The 22,594-nt window shown below is 39.9% G+C and overlaps 1 protein-coding gene across 2 annotated transcripts; it reads left to right on the forward strand.

Moving 5' to 3' along the window:
- The first annotated feature begins 156 nt into the window (after positions 1-156).
- Positions 157-20,057, forward strand: LOC107287639 (short stature homeobox protein). Of its 2 annotated transcripts, none has more exons than XM_029284178.1 (5): positions 157-466; positions 4,243-4,451; positions 11,849-11,906; positions 11,984-12,075; positions 19,761-20,057. In XM_029284178.1, the coding sequence occupies exons 1-5, from the start codon at positions 157-159 to the stop codon at positions 20,004-20,006; spliced, it is 915 nt and encodes a 304-aa protein (XP_029140011.1). In that variant the 3' UTR covers positions 20,007-20,057. The 2 variants fall into 2 exon arrangements, with proteins under 2 accessions (XP_029140011.1, XP_015671648.1); XM_015816162.1 differs by having other exon boundaries at positions 11,984-12,072.
- The last annotated feature ends 2,537 nt before the right edge of the window (positions 20,058-22,594 follow it).

The raw sequence follows: 22,594 nt of genomic DNA on the forward strand, positions 1-22,594 counted from the left end.
GGACCCCACGACCAGGACTCCCGAGCGGAGCCGCATCCGACAAGTAGCGCAAAGCCCAAGAGCAGGATCCCTGGCGGTGGAACAAACTGGCCTGGCGGTTTGGAGGCGGCGGGTTTTTTCAGGGCCCGGCTTCTCCCCCTTCCCGGCCGGGTCGCAATGGAAGAACTTACGGCGTTTGTGTCCAAATCTTTTGACCAGAAAAGCAAAGAGAGCAGCGGTGGTGGAGGCGGTGGAGGCGGTGGAGGCGGTGGAGGCGGTGGCGGCCACAAGAAGGAGTCCATTACGTACCGGGAAGTTTTGGAGAGCGGGCTGGCGCGGACTCGGGAGCTGGGCGGCTCCGATGCCACTGGCCTGCAGGAGCTGGCCGAGGGCGGCCCCCACTGCCCGGTCCACCTTTTCAAAGAGCCTGGGGAGAGCGACAAGGACAAGCTCAAGGACTTCAACCACGCCAACAGGACCTCGGAAGGTAAAGAGGAATCTGTCACCCCCTGCCGTCTTGGGCCGTCCCCTGCTTCCTCCGGGTTCCGCTTTGACGAAACTGTCGGATATAGATGGGGATGAGGGGGGTGGTAATAACAAGAGTAGAGGTGATGGTGGTGGTGATAATAGCAGCTGAAACAGCAGCAGCGAAGAGCATTCAGATAGGAAAATGAATCTCAAACTTCAGCAGTCCCGGGTCCTCTTTCCTTTCTTTAGGTGAATTTAAACAATAGAAGGAAAGAGCTTTCTTCGTCGGCTACCACGCGGCCCATTTTCCTTTGCGGCCAACTTAAAGTCGGAGCATTAGGCAGAATTGGTTCTGGGGCTAATCTCGGCGGAATAGCTAGAATTATTTTAGTTAGGAAATGTGGGAAGCTTTGGGTGTGTGTGTGTGTGTGTGTGTGTGTGTGTGGACCTTTGGGGTGGGGAAGAGCTAATAAGCTCAAGATGAATTGGCCGGAGGCTTGTCAGGCAAAGGGAATAAGAATCCCCTCGCTTAGGATATTCTGCAAACCTTTTTTGTTGGGGGGTGGGGATGGATGGGGATGGTGTCCAAGCCTTTCACCTGAATACTGTACTGCTTTTGGTTCTGGCCTTTAAGGGTCTGTCGAACTGAATAAGGATCCCCTTTTTTCAGTTAGGGCTACAGTATAGGACACTATAAATACGGTCCAGAGAAAAGGGGGGAAAAAAAACCAATATAGGAAGTTAAGCAAGCATTTCTTTGGCCACTTAGACGGAGTTTCATGCCACCTCTGCTCCTAGGCAAACCCGATAGAATTAAATCCAAGTATCTCTTAGGTTCAAAACGGAAGCACCGCTGGCTCCTGGCAGTTTCGGTGGTGACTGTTTTAGCTGAGCAGGGAAGGAAAGGATCACTCCTTTAAAAACTGTAATTCGTTAATCCAACTAACTGTATTTTAGGGGGTTCCTCTGTTCTAAATGGGTTCAGATATGCAGATGTTCAATCATTGTCAGAAAGACCCTTTCACTAAAGTCTCATGCAGTATCAGCTGGACTTGCCCTATGCTTTTTATTTATTAGATCTGTTGTGATCTAAAAAAGATTGGCTTTAGGATGAAGTGATAGTTTATATTCCCAGAGGTTACTGTAATGATTTTAAGATCGATCGATCTCTAGCTATCTGTTTATCAGTTCAAGAATGACTGAATATAAAGTTATAACGATTATCCAGGATACTGAGGCGCTAATAAACCCAAAGCACCCGTATTATTTAGAAAACACTGTAAAGATTAAATAGTTTTACAACATGCATGTGTGCATAACCCCCCAAAATGCATGAATCCATATAGTCTGTATAGTCTATCTATCTATCTATCTATCTATCTATCTATCTATCTATCTATCTATCTATCTATCTATCTATCTATCTATCTATCTATCTATCTATCTATCTATCTATCTATCTATCTATCTATCTATCTATCTATCTAGCTAGCTAGCTAGCTAGCTAGCTAGCTAGCTAGCTAGCTAGCTAATCTTTATATAGAAAAATGATTTTCTAATGTTTACCAAACGTGCTGTTTATCCACAATATCCAAATCTCCCCTATCCAGCGGCATAATAAACATCGTGGATAAAACACCCAAAATGTGCTTGTAAGGAAGGGCAGATGTGTGGAAAATGGGGACTTGACGGGTTTAAAAAGAACCGAGTATTCGGGACCATAGTTGCTTAGATTTCTATAGCTTTGATCTGGTGGTGTAAAAAAATATCTAACTACACTCTCTAATTCGATACTATGGGCTCTCCCCCCCCCCCCCCGCCGCCGCCGCTTTTATGCTCCTTGGGAGACTTGGACTGGGAATTCACGTAGGCTAAAGCTCTAAAAAATCTCCGCTACAATTTTCTTGGGCTGCAACAGTTAAATCCTCTTCGAAATGACTTTTCAGTGTGTCTCCTAAAATGAATAATCTCCGAATTTTAACTTTACAGTATAGTGAACTGATTTCATTGAGTAGGGGGGCGGAAGTTAAAGGAAATGAGCAGCCGGTTTCCATTGCAGCCATTTTTTAAGGGTGCAATTATGAAAATCCATCTTTAAGGAACACATCTTTTGTGCCAGCTAAAAGAGAAATTCGGGAGCTTCTTTTGCTGCATGTGCCAAGAGAAAACTTTTGCTAGAAAAGGGAGCCAACAGGGCTCAATCATGCTCCTTTTCTAAAAATGGTGATTTTTGAACCTGAGAACCTAATCCTGAGCTTTCCAGAGCAGCCCCTCTGGAAGTCCCTCTCCTTATGCCTTCGGAGACCGCTGCTTTCTCCAAGACAGAACCAGGGCAGAGGGCTCCATTCCACCAGCCACCTTTCATACTCCTGTCCCGAACCTGCCCCATTCCTCCTTGGCCGGGCCTTACAGGGTGCCCTCTTGCCAACAACAGAGCCTTGGGTGATTACTTTTCTTTCTAGCTTGCCACTTTATGCCCACACATTTTTCTTTCTTCCCGAATTTGGAAAAAAGGACTCTCTCCTCTCTCCTCCCCGATCGGGCTAAAATTCTCCTGTGCCCTTCTCTGTTCCTCCTACGGTTAGTGGTCCTCCACAAGCTCCTTGAGGTCGGGTGGGCTATGCGTGTGCTGGTGGTACCATGGTACTCATGGTAGCAAGCCCTTTGATGTCTAGCGAGGATTCTTTCTCATAGCCAATAGCTCTGGAGAGGGGACACAAGTAGAGTGAAATCCTTGGAATCTGTAAACATTTCTCAAATATTTAAACGAATCTCTCTCTCCCCCCCCCCCCGCCTTCCAGGTTTCAAGCATATAAGAGCAAGTTAAGGACATTTCCCACCACCTCTTCGTGAATGAAGACGTGGTCCGCCCTTCATTTTATGTTCTTTTAACATCCCCCCTCCCAAGTCTCGCTTAAGCTGACGGTATGGAACAGCTTTTAACTCTGATCCGAAGGTCTGTCCATCCCTAAGCTTTTGCTGAGCCTCTGCTAGCCCATTTCTCTTATCTAGCAGAACTGGACCGGTCTTAACACAAAACCAAGCCTAAGAACACTTAGTACTTGGATAAGACACCATCTCTGTCTGTAGACTAAACGAGAAAGTTGAAAACTTTCTGCAGACCACTTCCACATGTTTGCTAAGAATACTATTACATGGACCTGTCTATAAAGTTAATAGGCAACAATCTCATGTATGTATGGAGAAAATGCACCTCTTATAATAAAGGATGGGGCTTAAATTGATTTCTTGTTACCAGTTCCCTGAATTGTTTACAGTATCATGAAGTGTTTACAGTATCATGAAGTGTTTACAGTATCATGAAGTGACTGTGTTCTGATTATCGAGATTTGAGTTAATTCTACATCGAATACCAGAGCTAACATTATAACACTTCGACTGGTGGAGTTGATTCAGTCTTTTGAATTGCCCACAAGAAAGAATTGGAAAAAGTAGCGACTTTTAAAACAGGCAGATGGCAAGGTTAAGGCATCCCTGTTGCCCAGGGAATCTGTCTGCAGACCACCATTAGGTCTCCTATCAAAGGAAAGAAATCCCACGAGACCCTGGAAGTATCTTTGCGAGAGAAGAAGTTTGCTTAAATCATCCCTTACACTCCTTAACAAATATTGACCGAACCCTATCTGAGTTACTCTCTCGTCTTTTCTTATACTGGGCTCGCGGGGTCAATAGCCTGTTCGATTAGTTAGGAAAATTTCTCCCCCTTTGGAAGAGGCTTCCGATATCCAGCTCTGATATTTTTCCTTTCTCCTTCTCTTCGTCTCCCCACCCTAGGGATCTATGAATGCAAAGACAAGAGGGAGGAGGTGAAATCCGAGGACGAGGACGGTCAAACTAAATTGAAACAGCGGAGAAGCAGAACGAATTTCACCCTGGAACAGCTGAACGAGCTGGAGAGGCTATTCGACGAGACGCACTATCCGGATGCCTTCATGAGGGAGGAGCTGAGCCAAAGGCTTGGGCTGTCTGAAGCTAGGGTGCAGGTAAGGAGGAAGAGAGATCGTCCGTCCTCTGTTCTGGACATTTAGTTCAGAGACTGGTTTCCTTATCGAACAATATCAGGTAAACGCGTCCTGGAAGCTGGGGAGAGGATTGTAGCCTGGACTACTGTGGTCGGTTGCTTGCCCCCTCGCAGCCTTTCGTTTCCACCGAACGCTCGGCCTCTCTTGATCCCACTTCCAACCAATCAGCTGCTTGATTTAATAGATCCAGCCAGGAGCGAAGAACCTTTCGCTTTTTTCTTTTGTTTTTGTTGCTCTCTGTGGTGAGGCGGGGACAACGGCTATGGAAAAAGCTGGGTGCTTTGGGAGTAGATAATCCAGAGCGGGGGGAGGGATGTGCCTCTGTTTGACTTGCATAACAAGAGCATGAATTCATAGGGCCCCATCTGCTCTTCTCTCCCTGATGCCCCTTAAAATATAACGTCTCTAAATCCTTAAGAATAGGTTTGAATTATGTACTGATAATTCGCCAAGGCACCTGTGACCTGTGTGCATCTCTATATCTCCTATCATCTTCTCCCTATCTCTTTCCACCCATCCATCCATCTCTGGGGTTGCCATATTAGGGCGGCAAAAAGATACAAATACTTGTAATCACTGGTTGAGTGTGTTTGAATGTTAGTAGTTTGGGTTGGTAGTTGGGCTGTTGGTTTGCTCTCCGAGCTTGGCGATTTGGCTGCAAATGTTTCCTCTGTCAGAGCACAACTCAAAGCGCACTGAAGGCGCCCCCCCCCAATGGAGATGAAACGTTTGCAGCCAAATCGCCAAGCTCGGAGATCAAACCAACAGCCCAACTTGTAATCACTTACTAGTAATTAGACCTACTAGCTATCTGAACTTCAGTTCTTCAAACTGTTAAGCCTAGGGTTTTATGTAAAAGCTACTGGCCACCTTCGATGAACAAATGGACTCCAAAGCTAAAGTAATGTCAGTATTTCTAACAGTGTTGCATTAACAATGATACTTAATATCGGTCAGATATTAAGTAAGGAAAGGGATTTTGATAAAATCATCTTGTGGGATTATAGCACAAGGTTTTAAAGTCAAAAACAGGTGAAGAAAATTTACGCCAGGGAGTTTACCGTTCTTTCACAAAACCGATTTTCCTTGCTTATTTTATGAGATGAGGGAGAAAGACACCCTTAGGAGAATCTCAACGGGATGCTTTGATTTCAGACTCAGACTTAGTTTCCATCAGATCGACTTCCTCCTGGATTTCATATTATTGAGTATGTTCTAAACTAATAGCCAGAGTTAGATCTCTAGAGACCAGCATGTACTCCTGGGGAAACAAGATTGTTGTTTAGATTGTAATAAATAACCGTTTCGTTGTAATTTCCCCCCTCCAAATAATTGATACTTGTTCTTTTTCTTTTTTATGACAAGTAATGGGAATATTTCATATACATTTGCCGATTTTGGAAAAGAAACAGGGAAAATGACCAAGAAGGTTGCAGTGATTTCAGTTCTCTCGCTTCCCCCCCCCCCATATAATCGGCTACAATAAATGAATTAAGAGATTAAATTTTGGCTGAAGGCGACATAACTTTTACGTCATGTTTTCCAGTTCCTTACAAGAGAAAGGTTCCTGTAGAGGGCTTTGATATAAAGTTTCCATTAAAATAAATTACTTGTAGCATTTCTCTAAAAATAAATTACTTGTAATTGAATTCTGCACTCCTTTAAAACAGTTTATTACTGGGGTTAGTCCAGCACCCTAACAGGATATTCATAGTTACAGGAAAATTGGCGTTCCAGGTGTTTGCAGGTTTTTGAAATAGTTCTCCGCTCCCCTTAACCGTTCCCCTCCTCCAGGCAAAACTGACCACTCTTTCACACGAAACCCATAAAGGGCATATACCCCGAAAGAGATCAGCCTGATAGAAAAGAAAGAAATATTTAAAAAAGAACGGGCCGCCGAGAAAACCGACAGCCCTTAATTAAAGCACGAACAAGGTTTGATGTGCCTGATAGGAGTAGATCAAGATCTTATTCTTGTTTGGTAAAAGGAAGGAACGGAAGAGACTAGGCAGACCCCCACCCCCTCTTCCATTCCAAAACAGATATTTTAGTACTTCCAGAATTCTCTTCTAATCCCAGTCAATAGCGCCTGTCCCTTGTTGTTAAAGGATCTAGTTTCAATTTAGTGTGGAAATCTTCTGCAAATAAATTGGAGCTCCTACGGTAGCTACTCCTTATTAACCTTTTATTTTTAGTGTTGTACCAGCAACTCATATCGCCCAGCTGTCAGTGTTATAATTGAAAGTTATGAGACCGTAGTGAAGGGTAGGCAGTAATTCAATTACGAGCAAATATCTTTGGGTTTTATGGCGCAAGGCTAAATTAAATGTCATTATTCACTGTCTCTAATGGAAATCAAAAGGAAATCAGATTAAGGCATTTGTGAAAGAAATCACTGAGTGATCCTTAATGAAGAAATAACTGTCCAAAACACTGTCCTGCGCTTTACTTAGCATATTCATGACTAGTTGGAATTGATCGGGAATCACGCCCGGGCTGATTTATGAAGACTCTGCGCTTGGGCTAATTCATCACTTCCACGTCTCCTCCTCACTTTCCCCTTCGCCTCTTCCGGAGCTGAAAAGGGAAGGGGCGTTCTGCCATGTTGAGCTGGCAGAGCCATTGGGCTTAAGTAGACGGGACCGAGGGCAAGAGCGGGGCTCACGGCCAGAGAGTCAGAGAGGTTTAGTAAGGTATCAAGAAGGTTTCGGTAAGAAGACCTGTCTGTCTATAGATCCGCACTTAGCAGAGGATCCACCTTTGTGAACGGTGTCAGGCTTCTTACCCGAAGCAGAGAAAATTAGGTTGCTCTTGGGTGCAGAAAAAGGAAGGACCCGCGTCATTTCACGTCAAACCTCTAGAATTTAGCTACTTTTTCTCCTCGTCCTAGGAAGCTAAAAGCTCCTTTTCCCCAACGTCTTAAATGCATATCCGTAAACAAATTAGAGAGACTTTTTCATTAATTGCCGATTAATTGACCTGGCTTTATAAGATCAAGAATTTATCTTGGTGGATATTATCACTTATTTTTATGTCAAAGCTGTGGTTGATGGCGGTTATGGTTGGAGTTTTCATTTCAAGGGAGATTCGTTTTGCTCTGGGTCAAAACAAAATCCAGTTAAATCCGAAACTCTCCGCCTGAAATTGATTAAAGCTGTTAGTCTGAAGACACGCCTACGAGAAACCCAGTTGCCTTGAAATCAAGGCCATTGTTTCCCAATGGAGAGGGAGGAAGATAGTTTAGAGTCGACTGGGAATTTTATTTTGTTTGTTTTTATGCTGGGAAGAACATTTCGAGAACCTCTTAAGGAAAACAAGGGGTGCTGCTGCTGATTTTTAGGCAGAAAGAGTAGTGGAGAACCACGGAGAGAAAAAGAAAAGCTCCTGTTTAAAAAGTTTCAGAATCCCTCAAAAACGCTTTTTTATTAATTTTAATTTGGCTACTCGGTCGCATATTGGTGACTGAGGGTGGCGTGGGGAGAGGGAGAATATCCTACGTGCTGCAGTGTAAAGGCGGCCGATTCCTGTTTCAAAAAACCATTCCAGTAGCTCTGGATAATTAATGTCCTTGGAAGCCTTTCTTTGCACTAATTACTCCGTTGTAAATGGCCATCATTAAGGCTATTGAAGAAAGCTTGGAGGCGAAATGTGATGTAGGAAGTGCAGTTAGTATTAATTAAGCGTATGATCAACTTGGCAAGCCGAAAACCTCGGCAGGGGGCGGGGCAAAGGGCCACGGAATCAACTCTTAGATTTGATCTGTCTCCATCACAAGCAGTGGCTGGTAGGCTGGCTGGCTAGGGAAGCAAAGGGTGGGCTTTGCAGGAAGGCTGTATCTTTTCAAACAAGGTTTGAAACATTTCAAGCAGGGGGGGGATAAACTCCTTGGCTACTACTAGTAGGCCAGTGAGATGCAGTGTCAATCCAGCTTCACAAGAAGGCATTTCCAGAAGTAGGAAGGGCAGATTTTCTGGATTGCAGCAATTTTAAAGTAAAATACAATAAATCAGCTGGGAGGGCAGGATTTATATTAATCTGTTAAACCCAGATCTGTAAATGTTTTGATTGCCTGCTGGAAGAAATGCCTGTTTCAACAGCCAGAAATAATGTCAAAAAGACATATTTACATAGACTGATTATGGATTTAGCCTCATATCCTCAACCTAATTAAAACAGAAGTTTAAAAGCACAACTGAAAATCAGCCAAACTTGGTACTTTCCCTAGTGCCTTGTAGTGACTTGTGTTTTAATCACAACCAGAATTGCATCTTCCCTAACTACAACATTCATGGATGGTGCAAAGGCCAGGGGTGTCAAACTGCCGGCCCTCAGGCGGATGCATCACACTGACTACTTGGATGTGTTTATGTTCTGTAATGGTATGGACATGCTTCATCTTTGCCTTCTTCTGAGATTGTAACTTCCTACTGCACTCAGATTTCCAATGCTCTCCCTTCTAAATACAGTAGCTAACTAAGTATAACTTGGTTTAGCTTTTTCCTGATCAGCCAAGGTTATCTAGATGCTGCCACCTAGCTGTAAGTATATGTGTGGGAATCCCAAAAACTTAGTTGAGAAAAACATGATTCCATTGAATCCTAGCTAAGCATGTTCAAAGAAGATAACTAAAGTGTTGCAATTTGAATTAGTTTTCAGGAAGGTGGATGTGACACTTAGAACTGAATTCACACTTCATAACTGGAAGACTTGCAATCTCAAATTTCTTCAGATTTTTTTGTCTCTAAGTCAGTGTTGACTCCTGGCAACTGTCTGGACAAATCCCTGCAGTTTTCTTAGCAAAATTTTCCGGAGTGGTTTGCATTTGCCTTCTTCCAGGGACAGAATGGCTGGCCCAAGGTGACCCAGCTACTTTTACACCTAAAGTGGGTTTAGGATTCATGGTCTCTCACTTTCTAGCCAGGTGTTTTAACCACTACACCAAACTGCCTCTCAAAAAATAAGCCCTTCAAATTGCCAGACAAGTCCCTCCATGTATTTAGGAAGAAGATTCACATCTCAAAAAGTACCCTGGCCTTTATAGAAACCTTTCCTAACCTGGTGCCCATTAAGATATGTAGGATCTCATCTTCCTTAATCAATCCTCAAACAACATGGCTATTTTGGTTAGGAATGTTTGGAGCGCAAAGCCGATCCAGCACATCTTGAAGTTCTAGACTGAAAGAGAATGCTTTATGGTAGCACTATTATTCCCATTTTTTTCATGTAATAGATGATTATAAAAGTTACTTTTCTAGAAGGACTTTCTAGGAATTGTTTTGAACTTGAGCACAGGTCTATTGGAATGCTATTTATTCTGCAGTTAGGTTCACTTCACCCAGAGTTTTATAGACCTAGCATAATTTAATTGTGGTCAAACTGGAATGTAAATCAGTGATTAGATAAGTTAAATACCCCAAATCATACAGAATGGTAGAAGTCCTATTAGAAGAGTGTGTTTAGCAATGACAATACTTGAAGGCATAATTCAGTTTTCTCAGTAGGAGGAATTGTGTCATGCTATTCTTTCCAGAATTCACTAGATGAATAAAATAACAGTTCCTATATAAGATGCTCAACCCTGAGGCCAAAGACACAATTTGCTTTGTCTTAAAAAAGAAAGCAGCAAATTGACAAAGATGTGTGTGTACCATCCATATGGTTAACATTATTATTTTGGGATACTGAAATGATAGGAAAACCGGGATTCTTAGGCAGTCCCATGCTACTCCAGGAAAATGAATAAGTTCTAAAATTTGGAACTACAAGAATAATGGTTTGCACTGTATTCTTGAAATCCAGACTGAGACATTTCAGGGTGTTTTCCCAGCTTGGAAATTTCCATAGAATGTTGAACTACAAATCCCAGCATGCACCACCCCAGAAAGGAATGTTGGGCTCCAGATTAGCAAGTTAAAAATACTTGAGCATAATTTTTGCTATATAATGAACTTTCCTTTTCAATTTCCATGATGCTTTAAGCTTGTAAACGTGGGCTCCCAGCATGTGCAAAGGCAGCTAGGATTGTCACACTATTGAAAGTGGTGGTTTGATTTGGAGAATCCAGCCATTGGGTTGGAAAGGCAGCTTGCTTTTCTTCTTAGGCCCTTCAGAGGCAGCAACCTCAGTGGGAATGGATCTGGTCTCCAAGCAGGTTTGTGTAGGTAAGCTCAAGAGAGGCTGCAAAGTGATTTTGAATTGGATTTTACCTCCTTGTAAGGAAACTTCTTATGGCTCTTAGGCACATTGAGGAAGACCTCTTTGCAGTGATCCAGGCACAGGATGGAGGTGTAACCTACTCTTTTTGCAGAAGAGGATACTGGTGATCTATTCATATCAGCAGCAGTGAGTCCAATCCCACTTTCCCCCACTTGTAGGCTATTATTTGGATTTCCCTTTCCGAAGGAGCTAAAACTATTTGCACCTGTAGCCCTTTCATGGAAAACTGTCTCAGGCCTTGTATCATTTTGATCCAATTACTTTAGTAATCATAGGGTTATTAAGACTCAGAATGCTAGTTAAGGGAGTGGGGAAGGCATACGCAGCCCTTTTTAGCATAGAACTGGGACAGTTAAGTAGGTGTGTGGATGCAAATAACTTTATGCAGTGAATGTCCTGCATCCTTCCAACTCTTACAAAAAAAAAATCACATCTGGATGATTTGAAGCACATCCCCTTAATTTGCATTATGCCGGCAGCTTTTCCCACTCAGATGCCATTCTGATATGTTGGACTATAACTTCCAACATTCCCAGTGACCCAGCCCTGGCTATTGTCATTTGCAGCTGAAGGGTGAAGCATTTTAACACATATGGAAAACAGAAGATTGGGAAAGGCAGATCCACAACTGAGTAAGGTGGGAAAAATGGAGGGGAGTCAAGATCCCATTAAATTTTAAAATTATAATCTGCTGAAATGTTGCTTGAACTCAGTGGGATTTAATTATGAGTAGAACCTCAAGGGATTGTATTATACCACTATTCTATTACCGATTTTTTTCTTGGCTTAATTTAGCCATGAAGAATAGGTTTTTATCCTGTGAGCTTTATTGTGTATGGCTTTTCTAAAAATCATCTCTTAATATCAAGCAAACAAACTGAAATGAAAAGATTCTCTGCTCAGGAACTTATTCTGAGTATTAGAACTGAACTAAAGTTACCTGAGACATTTGTCCTCACCTGCTCATCACAACCAACAACAATTTCAGATCTTCCTTCTCATAACAGCATTTCTGTAACCACATTTTTTTTCCAGCTTTCTAGCTTTTAAGAAAGTTTGGGGAGTCATAGGCTAATGTCCCTTAGCTCAAGGCTGCTGCTGATTGCTTTTATTACTGCCAGCATCTCTTCTCCTCTTGGCAGGTTTGGTTCCAGAACAGAAGAGCCAAATGCCGAAAACAGGAGAACCAGATGCATAAAGGTAGGTCTTGGAAGGACGTGGGGACAGGATCTGACCTTTCTGAAGACTCTTTCCTGACCCTATACCTTTGCTTGCAGGTGTGATCTTGGGGACAGCCAGCCATTTAGATGCCTGCCGAGTGGCCCCCTATGTGAACATGGGAGCCCTAAGGATGCCTTTCCAGCAGGTAGTTTATCTGAATTTTCATCTCCAGGCTGACCTATCTAGGATAGCTGTTAGGTTAGCATATGGACAGAGGGAGGGAAGAAATGTGCAATAGAAGGACATATTCTGTACATTTGTACACAGAAGGGTTTTTATTACCAATAGTTCCTGGTGCCTTGGCTCTCTGGCCTTGAAAATAGATTTCCAAAAGGTTTTTAGCAGAGTAGGTTTATTTAAAAGTCGTCCCCTCAATATTCTGTAGAATTCTAATAAGTGGGCTTAAATCTTTGCCATACTCTTGTAACATAGTCGCTCTGTGAATGAGATGGGCGGTCTCTAAATTTGACATATAAATAAATAAGAATAAAATAAAATAAAACTATATACCTATTGATTGTGACCAGCATCTCAGTTTGATTCCAAAATACTTGCTAATAGGTAAAACTCCAGCCAAAAGAAGATGTTGCTGAAGTGCATTGGTTGAATTTCAGCTTTTTGAGCACTTTGAAAAGGCACACATCCAAAACAAGTTATTGCAATGAATGCAAAGTGAGAAATCTTTCCAGCTGTGTGGGATACATCCTTAGCATGTAGTCTGAGCGAGTAGAAAATAGGATTTGGTTATTTTCTTTCCTTCCAAATCCACACACTATATTTCTTCAGTAGGGCTGGTTTTCTCTAGATATGAAGAATAAGCAGCTTTGAGTCTGGTTAGTACTTAAATTGGAGAACTCCAGGAAATACAAGGATTAGGAAGTTGAAATTGAAAAACAAAATCCAGAAAAAGGAAATGGCAAACTACAGGGGTAGGATGTACTGGTGAAATCAAGCTCAGTCAAATTCAACTCAAAGGAAACTTTTTTACATGATGTACAATGGATCTTTAGCAGAGCTAAATTCTTGTAGCATCAAAGCTTAGTGGAATAGCCTGTTATATTCTGCTGGTTGGAAAGGAAGCACACTGTGAGTTGCTGATTGGCTAATCAGTAGTTAGCAGCCTGTGTTTTGTGCTCCTAGTCTGAAAATTTAGGCAGCCCCCCCCCTTCTGTGAAATCTGTCAATGACTGAAGGCTACATTGTACACATACATATCTCTGTGCGGGAAATAGAACAAAGTTGATAGATTAATCAGGAATTTCTGGTTACTTCCCAGAATTCAAAGGTGCTATAAAGCCATTTAAAATGTAGAACAAGATAAGGGCAGCATAACACAGGGGAAGCAATGGAGGATTTTTGTGTCAATAATAACTGAGAGGAAAGGACTTTAACATAGTGTTGTACTACCCTATCACAGGATGTTATCTATATCTTTAATACTTTCACAATTATTACAGATGTAGCCTCTGTTAAGGTTGAACATGGAACAACTTGAATTCAAATAGCACAAAGAAGGCAGTTTTGCTCATGACAAGGGAAAATAAAACTAATGGGGACAGAGGCAGCTATATTAGCATTTGAACATGGATCCTGTATTTTTGAGTGCTAACGTTTTTCCTTCCCATCCCCTTCTACTATTTTTCTTCTTAATGTCAATATTTTCTAGGTTAGATCACTATCTAAAATCAAGTATATTCATAACATTAAAAAAAAGCTTATGTGTAACATTGCTATTGAGTTTATTTTTTGCATAAGATTTTGTTGTATGTTAAAAAGCCTAAGTAATAACATCAGTTCTGCTAAGCTTCTTTTGAAGCTATTATTTAACTTCTTTTTTAAAATTAAAAAAGTACCATCATTTTTGGCTTTTTGGAGTAAGGAATTTAGTGGGTGAATGAAATAAGCCTATCTGTGTTTTTCCTATTTTAATTCATCAGAGGAGTTGTGGTAAAAAATTTTAGTCTTCCTCTTTTTTCCAAGAAACATTTTTTATTAGCTATTTTGTAAAAGTCTTGCAGGGAAAAGTGGCAGTCTGAATAAGCTGTTATGGAACCATTGTCCAGCTTTACTTGTGAATTTTTTTGTGGAATTTTAGGACTGTCTCTAGACTTCCTTGCATGGTATTTATAATTTTTATATTTTCATATCAGATCCTATATCATTTCTCTTTTGAGAGAAAACCTATTAAAGGGAGAATGAAGGAATGTGCTTTAGTGGAATGCATGTGATCGATACGTTTTTATATATAATGGTAGAAAGCTAAGAGAATTTGGAGTCAACATTGTAAAGAAGAGCCACATTGATCACGGAAAATTAGAGCAGAAGGTTGCATAGGAGGCATAGAGAGGCCAAATGACTCTAAAGCAGCATGTAATTAGTCCTTCATTTTCCCTGATCACATTTTGGGTGCTTGGCAACTGACCTCCATTTACGGCTTTTTGCAGGATCCCATAGTCATGTCACTGCAATTTATGACTGGCATCTACTGGTTTTCATAAAAAATTCCATTGTGGACAATGGGTTTGCTTAACAATCCTGTTGATTTGCTTAAGGACTGACACAAAAAAAATGTTCTAAAATTGGTTTGGTCACTTGATGACTGCTTAACCAGCATGACCTACGACTGTAGTTCTAGATTCAGTGATGTTTATAAATCAAGAACTACCTATACCGTACTTTTATCAAGGTCATATTCCTTATCCTCTACATTTTTATTCCCCAAATAAACTCCTAGGTAAATAAACCTGGTTTTGGCACATGTGATAGCTAAGCAGTGCAATACAAATTCCAGAAAGAAGAATTTGCCTGAAGGAAAATAAGACCAGAATCAAAATTAAAAGGGAATGAGGGGAAAAAGCAGGGGGAGGAGAGGAGAAGAAATATATAGTAGATAACTACACAGGAAAAAAGAAAGAAAAATAAATGATGTAAGCAGAAATGACTGCCAGATACTGGACCTTTGGAGCAAACCAAAGGAATGCAGGGATTGGAATATTCAGCAGGAGGGAGACTGTGGAAAAAGGAGACTGTTACTGATTAAAAAATAAAATGAAACTCCAACTCAGCATAGTATCTTGTATTTTAGATTTTAGGGGGCAAAATAGGGTAATAGAATTGAGATGAAAAAGTCTTGCAGTCAGCATGAAAAGGAAATGTTGCAGGTTAAAGCTGAAATACATTTTTACTCCTAAGGACTGTGACTGTGATTTTCCAGGAGAAGATCTCCCCATTTTTGTGTCAGTTGCTGAAGGGTAGAATTTGAGAGCAGAAGACTTTGTGAAATTCATTTCCAGTTTCACTAAAGAAGGTCCAATGAGTTCCACAATAATTTTCCTGAAGAACAAGTTGTTCCATATACAGCTTTTAAACAAACTGTATAAAGATGTTAGTTAAAGGACCTGATTTTTTTTCAGGAATATGTTTAGACTTTTATACCAAAAGCCAGAGAACTCTTGTGGAGTTTTGCCCCTAGTGCCTTGTATACTGTATATCACTCAACTCTTTATATTCTATCCTCCAGTGCTTGGTGTTGATTGCCCTACTATATCCCAAGAGATCCAATATTACCTATAGGGATCATCCACCTGAGAAATCCTCCATTAGATGTGGTCACCAGCCATCCATAGCCTTGTTAGAGCAGCTGAAAATCACAATTCTATGTATCTTGCTGTTCTGAACCATTCCATTTTGATATGTTCATCATTCTCTGTTACAGCATTTGTTTTCAACTGCAGGAATATCTGTTGTACTGTGAGTCTACTATCTCTTTAGCCTGTCCTTGGTATGAAAACAATAAACTTATTTTGGACTGCAAGAAACTTAGGAATAGTATGAGTTAAATTGCCTGTGAAATAGGATATAAATATTTTTCAGGAGAACAGTAGAGTTGGTACATTTCTAAAGGAATGTAGATGGCCTGAGATTAACAATCCAGAGAAAAGGATGGAATTAATACATGTGGACTAATTTTACTTCCCATGAGTTAAAGATTAAAAATAAAAGAAAGGAGGCCAAAGTCAGTAATTGGAAGTACTAAATAAAGAGGAGTTTCTATTCAAATTTGGCAGAGTTATTTTTAGTCCACTCTGAAAAAACTGTATACAAGAAAGAAACCTGTTTTGGTCTGATGAGCTTGATTATAAATTAAGAGAGCCTGTGAGTTTGAGTTATGGTAAGAAAATCTTTTTTTGACAATGGTAGACCATGATGCTTCCTTGGCTGTTATAAAATTAGAACTAATGGATGGAATAAATATTATTCCTCACCAATATGTGGGCTTGGAAGCAAAGATCCTTATTAATTACCAGTGACCAGAGTGTTAATAAAGTAGATGTATTATGATTTGAAATAGGTGCAATGGAACATTAATTCATGTCCTTTATTAGAGAAAGGGTTAATATGGTCCTGATATTCAGGTTCATGTTTGTACTAGAAGTATCCCTTGCCATCACTCAGAAGAAAGGGCTGTAAAGAGTGTGGAAGGGGAAACGCATAATAGCAGAAGAGGCAGCAGGAAGCATTGGGGACAACACTGTATAAACACAAGTCTCTGTAAAAGAAGTAATAGAAGAGTGAAGAAGTTTGGAGAAGATAGAAGAGAATGCAGAAGAGCTGCACTTTTGGCTGTTGAAAAGCATGAAGATGCAATAGCAGAAAATTAAGGAGAGACATTTGTAAAAGCTTCAGATGTAGTACTAGAAAAAAGGTCACTGGAGACAGCTGTTAAGAGGTGTAATGACAGGCAAAGCAGGAAAAACAGCTACAGCAACTTTTTCTCAGAAAAAGGAAAAATATTATAAAAGTAATGGATTTGCAAAAATATTGCATAAATCCTTGGACTCAAGGTAGCACTGTGGTTAGAATGCAGTATTGCAAGCTGACATTGTTCATTGCCAGCAGTTCGATCCTGACCAGCTCAAGATTGACTCAGCACTCCATCCTTCTGAGGTCAGTAAAATGAGGACCCAGATTGTTGGGGGCAACATGCTGACATTTGTAAACCACTCAGAGAGTGCTATAAAGCACTATGGAGCAGTATATAAGTCTAAGTGCTAATGCTATGCAAGAAAAACAACAAAATAAATTCTTACTCCAATGATACTGAGCGGTCACCTGAAATAGAAACTGAAAAACAGCGTTGAGGTTGCTAGTAACATATAAAAAGAGGAAGAAATTAATGGTGAAAAGGTAGAGAAATCAGTGGAACTCAACAATTGAAGGAGGATTCAAATGAATCTGAAAGCAAGTCTGGTGCTGGATGTTTTAGCTGTTCACAGTGGACGGAAAGTGATATAATTTCAACTATTCCTATTGAGCAAAGAGTTGCTGGAGTTGCAGACATTTCCCATCTTATTAGGAAAAGAGGAAATCAAAGGAAGAAATTTAACACATACCAAAAATCAGTAAACCAGTCTAAACCAGAACTGGATATCATTTGTGGAAGTAAGGTCGCAAAGATGATAAAGTAAAAAAGAAATACTGTTAGGAATAGCACTTAGCACTTAGACGTATATACCGCTTCACTCTCTAAGCAGTTTACAGAGTCAGCATATTGTCCCCAACAATCTGGGTCCTCATTTTTTCGACCTTGGAAGGATGGAAGGCTGAGTCAACCTTGAGTCAGTGAGAATTGAACTGCAGAACTGCTGGCAGCCAGTAATCAGCAGAAGTAGCCTGCAGTACTACATTCTAACCACTACACCACCATGGCTCATGGTTTTAATAACAGAAAATACATAATTGAAAAGAAAAAAAATGAGATTGTAGATATTTTATAAAGACAGTAAGGGGAAAAAAGAATTGTTTTATATATTTAAAGTGAAGTAAGTTCTTATGTTTAAATCCTGTGTCCCAGAATGATAACAATGTTAAGCTGGAAGAGAAGGAAAGATGTCTTGAAATGATCGATGCTTGCTTTTACTTCAATGTAAAGATGCTTCTTTATAGGAAAAAGAGGCAGAGGCTAAGAAGAGGCTAAGAATCTGGGGAGAATGTAGAACAGATTAGAGAATGAAAACACAGAAAGGAAAGGGACACAATCAATATATTAAAAGAAACAGAAAAAGAAAGCGCTCTTGTGATAAACAACCCATAAATACCCCACTTCTAAATATTCTATATCTCATCCTGGCTGTCTTTATGAAATTATTATTAAAGTTTTTATTGTTTAAAAAACCCAACATGCTATACCTGAGGCATCATGCTTCCATTAAGTGAGGCAAGGAGAGATTTTGAATTGAGGTCAAATTCATCATTATATTATTTCTGCTGAAGTAAACCTAGTTTTATCATAAGATGCACACTATCTTTTGACTGGTAAATCCTTAAGAATCTGTCCAACCACAACAAAGGCCAGACCCTGGGCAGGAGTGTGGCATGGGGGAGGGAATAGGAGGGACGAGAGGTTCTATCTGGAAAAGCTAGTTCGCAATAGTTCCAGAAAAGCACTCTCTTAGTAACTAATATAAATAGGTTAATGCAGCAAGAAAGAGAATGCTGTCAGTTTGAGTGGTATATTCACACAGTGGCCTTACGTAATGGTAGATTAAATTCTGGGTTATAAGAAAACATAAATGCATCTTGATTATGAGTTTTTTATTTTTAATCTGTGAGTACCTGCTTATCTATTTTTGAATATTAGTGTTAAAAACAAAAGGGAAACCAAAAAGACTAATAGCGTTACTGTGGTAGGGTGTTGGTTTACGAATATCCTGGCATCCTGGCAAAAAATGTGGCATTTTTTTTGTCTGTAGACCATGCTCCATTTTTAAAAGACCTGGATTGCAGCTGTGATACCTGGGGGAGGGTGGAGTTAAACCTTTCAGCCTGTTTTGTAGGAGTGGTTTAAGGGACAAGATTTAACATACCCGTTTTGCTCTTTATTTTATGGAAAATCACTATAAACACCATCAAAATTAGTATGATCTTGGGGCTGTCTCACATCCAATTAAGAGTTATAGGATAGTCTACCTACCTGTAAATTACCACAATTTGACAGGAAGAAACACTTATTTTGTCAAAACCATACCTAGCAACTCTTGATTTTTAAAGCAGAAATGGAAAACTTTTTTCAATAAAGGGCTCTTGAAATATTGGAAGATGACCTGAGTTTATGATGGGTGGAGCCAGATTTTAATAGAAGACGGATCTAGATGAAGGAGAGGATGAACCCATTTTTTAGTGTGAGTGAATCTTGCATCATTACTTCCCTCTGCATCTTTTTGTGCTACCCAATCCCATCTCTGTCTTCCTTTCTCCTTCAAGCACTTCAAGCTGAAGAGTTAACTATTTCCAAAGTGCAAGAATGGATCAATAGGAATTACTTAGATGATACTAAGTATCACATGAAGTTAATTAAAATGTTGTAGTGTTCTTACTCAGCCATAGATTTTTTTTCTCAACTATTTATTTCATACTTGTGTGCCCCAGACAGGTAAATGGTAAATACTCAACCTTCAAAGAATTACAATTACTTAAATAAGTAGTCATTTACAAAGCCACAGAGTAATGCCTGGTAAAGAGTAAGGGAGATGACCTTGACAAAAATGTGCAAGAACCATTACCTAGACAAAGAGAGCTGAAAGAGGGTGGAAGCCCTGAGAAGCAAGACCAAGCATATGCCACTCTGATTCACTGGGGCATGAAAAAGAGGGGGATGACATAAACAAACTTGCAATATTCTATTATCATGCCCATCTCAATAAAGTATAGTCTCCTTGTGGAATTGTTTTCTTGGTCTGGTAGGGCTGACACGCCCATTTGTCCTACTGGAATATCTGTTGGAGTATCTCCTGTTAATCTATTTTCTTTATGGTTCTTTTATTTCCCCTCCAGGTCCAAGCTCAGTTGCAGTTGGAGGGGGTCACCCATGCTCACCCTCACCTCCATCCTCACCTAGCTGCTCATGCCCCTTATTTGATGTTTCCTCCCCCTCCCTTTGGACTCCCAATCGCCTCCTTGGCTGATTCTGCCTCTGCAGCTGCAGTTGTGGCTGCTGCCGCCAAGAGCAACAGCAAGAATTCCAGTATCGCTGACTTGAGGCTCAAGGCCCGGAAACATGCTGAGGCCCTGGGGCTTTGACATTTCCTTTCTGGAAGCAGTTTCATTGCTAGGATGGACAATAATTTCATTTTCTCCAGCTGTCATCCATGCTTGGCTGAGACAAGGACAAGTGCTAGATTTTGAAAAGCTTGGGAGTCCTTATAGATGCACAATCAGCACTGGCCTGCTTTTTCTTCCTTTCTTCTTTCTCTTCTTCTTCATCTTCCTATTTTGTTCCAAGATGTAAGAAGTGATTCAGTTGATCTGAGGACTGAAGGACCCACCTGTCTACCTTTTTGATTTTGGCCAAGTGCTTAGTGCTGCTAATTGCAGTCAAACTTTTTCACTCCCACCAGATGCACACTGGGTCTGAATTTTAGGTAAAAATAACAACTTTACAGAAGAAAAATAAACAAGAATACTTTGGAGGGATAATTCTCCAAATTATGTGGCATCTTTGAATGCTGGAACAACTGGTGCTTGACCATGGCCAAAGTGATCATTGTGTCAGCCTAAAACTGTTCACTGCTATCAGTTTTGAAAGTTGTGCATGTACCTAACATTTAACACCATTTGGAAATCACAGACTCTACTGAAACAAAACCCAAGCTTGAAACAATTCCAGGGGCTGGTCTCCATTACCATGACATTTCTCCTTAGTTGCCAAGTATACTCTAGCTATTTCATAAATTGCTCATGAACTAAGGAGCTGCTTTTGCAAAAGTGGCTTAAATTTAAAACATGGAATTTCAAATCACAGATAAGGTAGTTTAATCTGGACATAGCTGTATATTTTACAAGGAGCTGCAACAACACAAAAGTTTGAAAGACAAAATTACACAAAAATCAGAGGTGATCTAAGCAATGGAAACAATGATAATGAACAGAATAATAATTAACCATCTGAACAAGCAGATATGCTTGTAAGACAAGGACAGGTTGACTTCCTTGCTTTGCTTTCCAGATGTTTGGATTTCTCAGAAAAAAAATCTCCTTGGCTTGCTCTTGAGAGATTGATTCAGCTATCAAAGATGGACATGCAGTTTTAAAAGCATAATACTGATGCAGTGTTATATTTAGTGAAATGCAATTGAGTGCAGTAAAGTGCAATACTGTAAATATTTTAGATTAAAAGTGAAAAATAGCAACACATTCTTATTCTGTTGGTAACCTACTCTATAGAAACTGTTACCTGGTCCTTGGTGCTCAGACTTAAGAATGATCATTTATTGCCAAAATTAGATAGTCTGGTTTTTCTATGGTATGGTGAAGAAATATGAATTGCTTATATAAAGGGAATTGCCATTATTTTGATCTGGTTTATGTCCCATATTTCTGGGAACTAAGCTCAACTGCCTGTTTTAATTATTATAATTTTAATTAATGTTATTATCTGGCAAATTGTTTTAAAATAAGGAGCAACAATCAAGAAAATGTCATATATAGGTGGATAAATTCAGCGTGTGAATTGTATAAATGCATAGAAATAAATCCAGTTTTAGGCACATTAAATGCAACTTCATTGGAGTTTTCAAATGAGTAAAATCTGTAATATCCGTCATAGAGAAAAAGGGAAATCAACTGAAATTGTATTACCAAACTGGCTGGGATTATTATGCCTATGTTTCTCACTCGCATGTAAATTTCTTTAACCAACTCATTAATTTGGTGCATGATCTGGGGAGAAATATTCATCTACTTCTATAACTGTTTGCATTTGATACCAACATTTCACTGATGGAATCTTTGCTTCTCAACAGCATACAGTCATCCAATCTTTTGCCCTCAAATGTATTTGTTTTTTAAAGCAATTAGTAATTGAATATTTTGTTATTTTTTAATCAATTTATAAGATATATTTAATTTGTGAGTTCATATTTTCAAACTTTGCTCCTAATGTTGATATTTTCTATTGAACACTCACTCTTAACTGTTGGCATATTGCCTTTCACCATTCATTTATTTGGTGTTTACCTGACTTTCCTATGTCTTTGCAAAAGCCCCAGTACCTCTTTGTGCCAAGACTATAATAAAAGCATAACATTAAATATATCTACAGTCTTGCACACAGGTATACATAGGACTGCCACATTTGAGCTGTAAAAATCTGGATGCCGTTAGATGACAGTAAAGAGGCACAGAAAACTTTGTTGTCATCTAGTAACCTGGATTTGCAGCCTAGATATGGTATGCCCATATGTCATATAGAAATACTGTATGTATGGTTAATTGCAATTTTAAAGCTGGTAATAGAGAAGTCAGAAGTCATGACATTTTTTCTCTGTGAATTATAATGTAAGGCTTTAATGGAACTTTTCATGTAGCATGATGAAAACCCTTTCAAAATTATAATTCTTTGGATGCCTTGTATAAAGCAAAGTTAAACTCGTGGGAGTTGAAATCCAACTAACCTGTAGAGCACCAGGTTGAGGAAGACTTCTAGAGAGCTATGGAAACTATCAGCAAATGTTTTCTGCATGCAATGCCAATGTAAACTAGAGAAGTGTTTATGGTATGTAATTGTAGAACAACAGCAAGATGGCAGATATTTCTCCATTCTGAATACAGATGGAATTAATTAATTTCAGTGCAATCAATCATTCCCCTTTATCATAAAGAACTAATCT

Source organism: Protobothrops mucrosquamatus, unplaced genomic scaffold (genome assembly GCF_001527695.2).
Source record: "Protobothrops mucrosquamatus isolate PMUCROS unplaced genomic scaffold, P.Mucros_1.0 scaffold407, whole genome shotgun sequence".
NCBI classification, from domain to species: domain Eukaryota; kingdom Metazoa; phylum Chordata; class Lepidosauria; order Squamata; family Viperidae; genus Protobothrops; species Protobothrops mucrosquamatus.

Coding starts and splice junctions, on each gene's coding strand:
- LOC107287639 (XM_029284178.1), top strand. CDS start 157: ATGGAAGAACTTACGGCGTTTGTGTCCAAATCTTTTGACCAGAAAAGC. Junction 11,907..11,983: donor GGAGAACCAGATGCATAAAG/GTAGGTCTTGGA, acceptor CTTTGCTTGCAG/GTGTGATCTTGGGGACAGCC. Junction 12,076..19,760: donor GGATGCCTTTCCAGCAGGTA/GTTTATCTGAAT, acceptor TTTCCCCTCCAG/GTCCAAGCTCAGTTGCAGTT.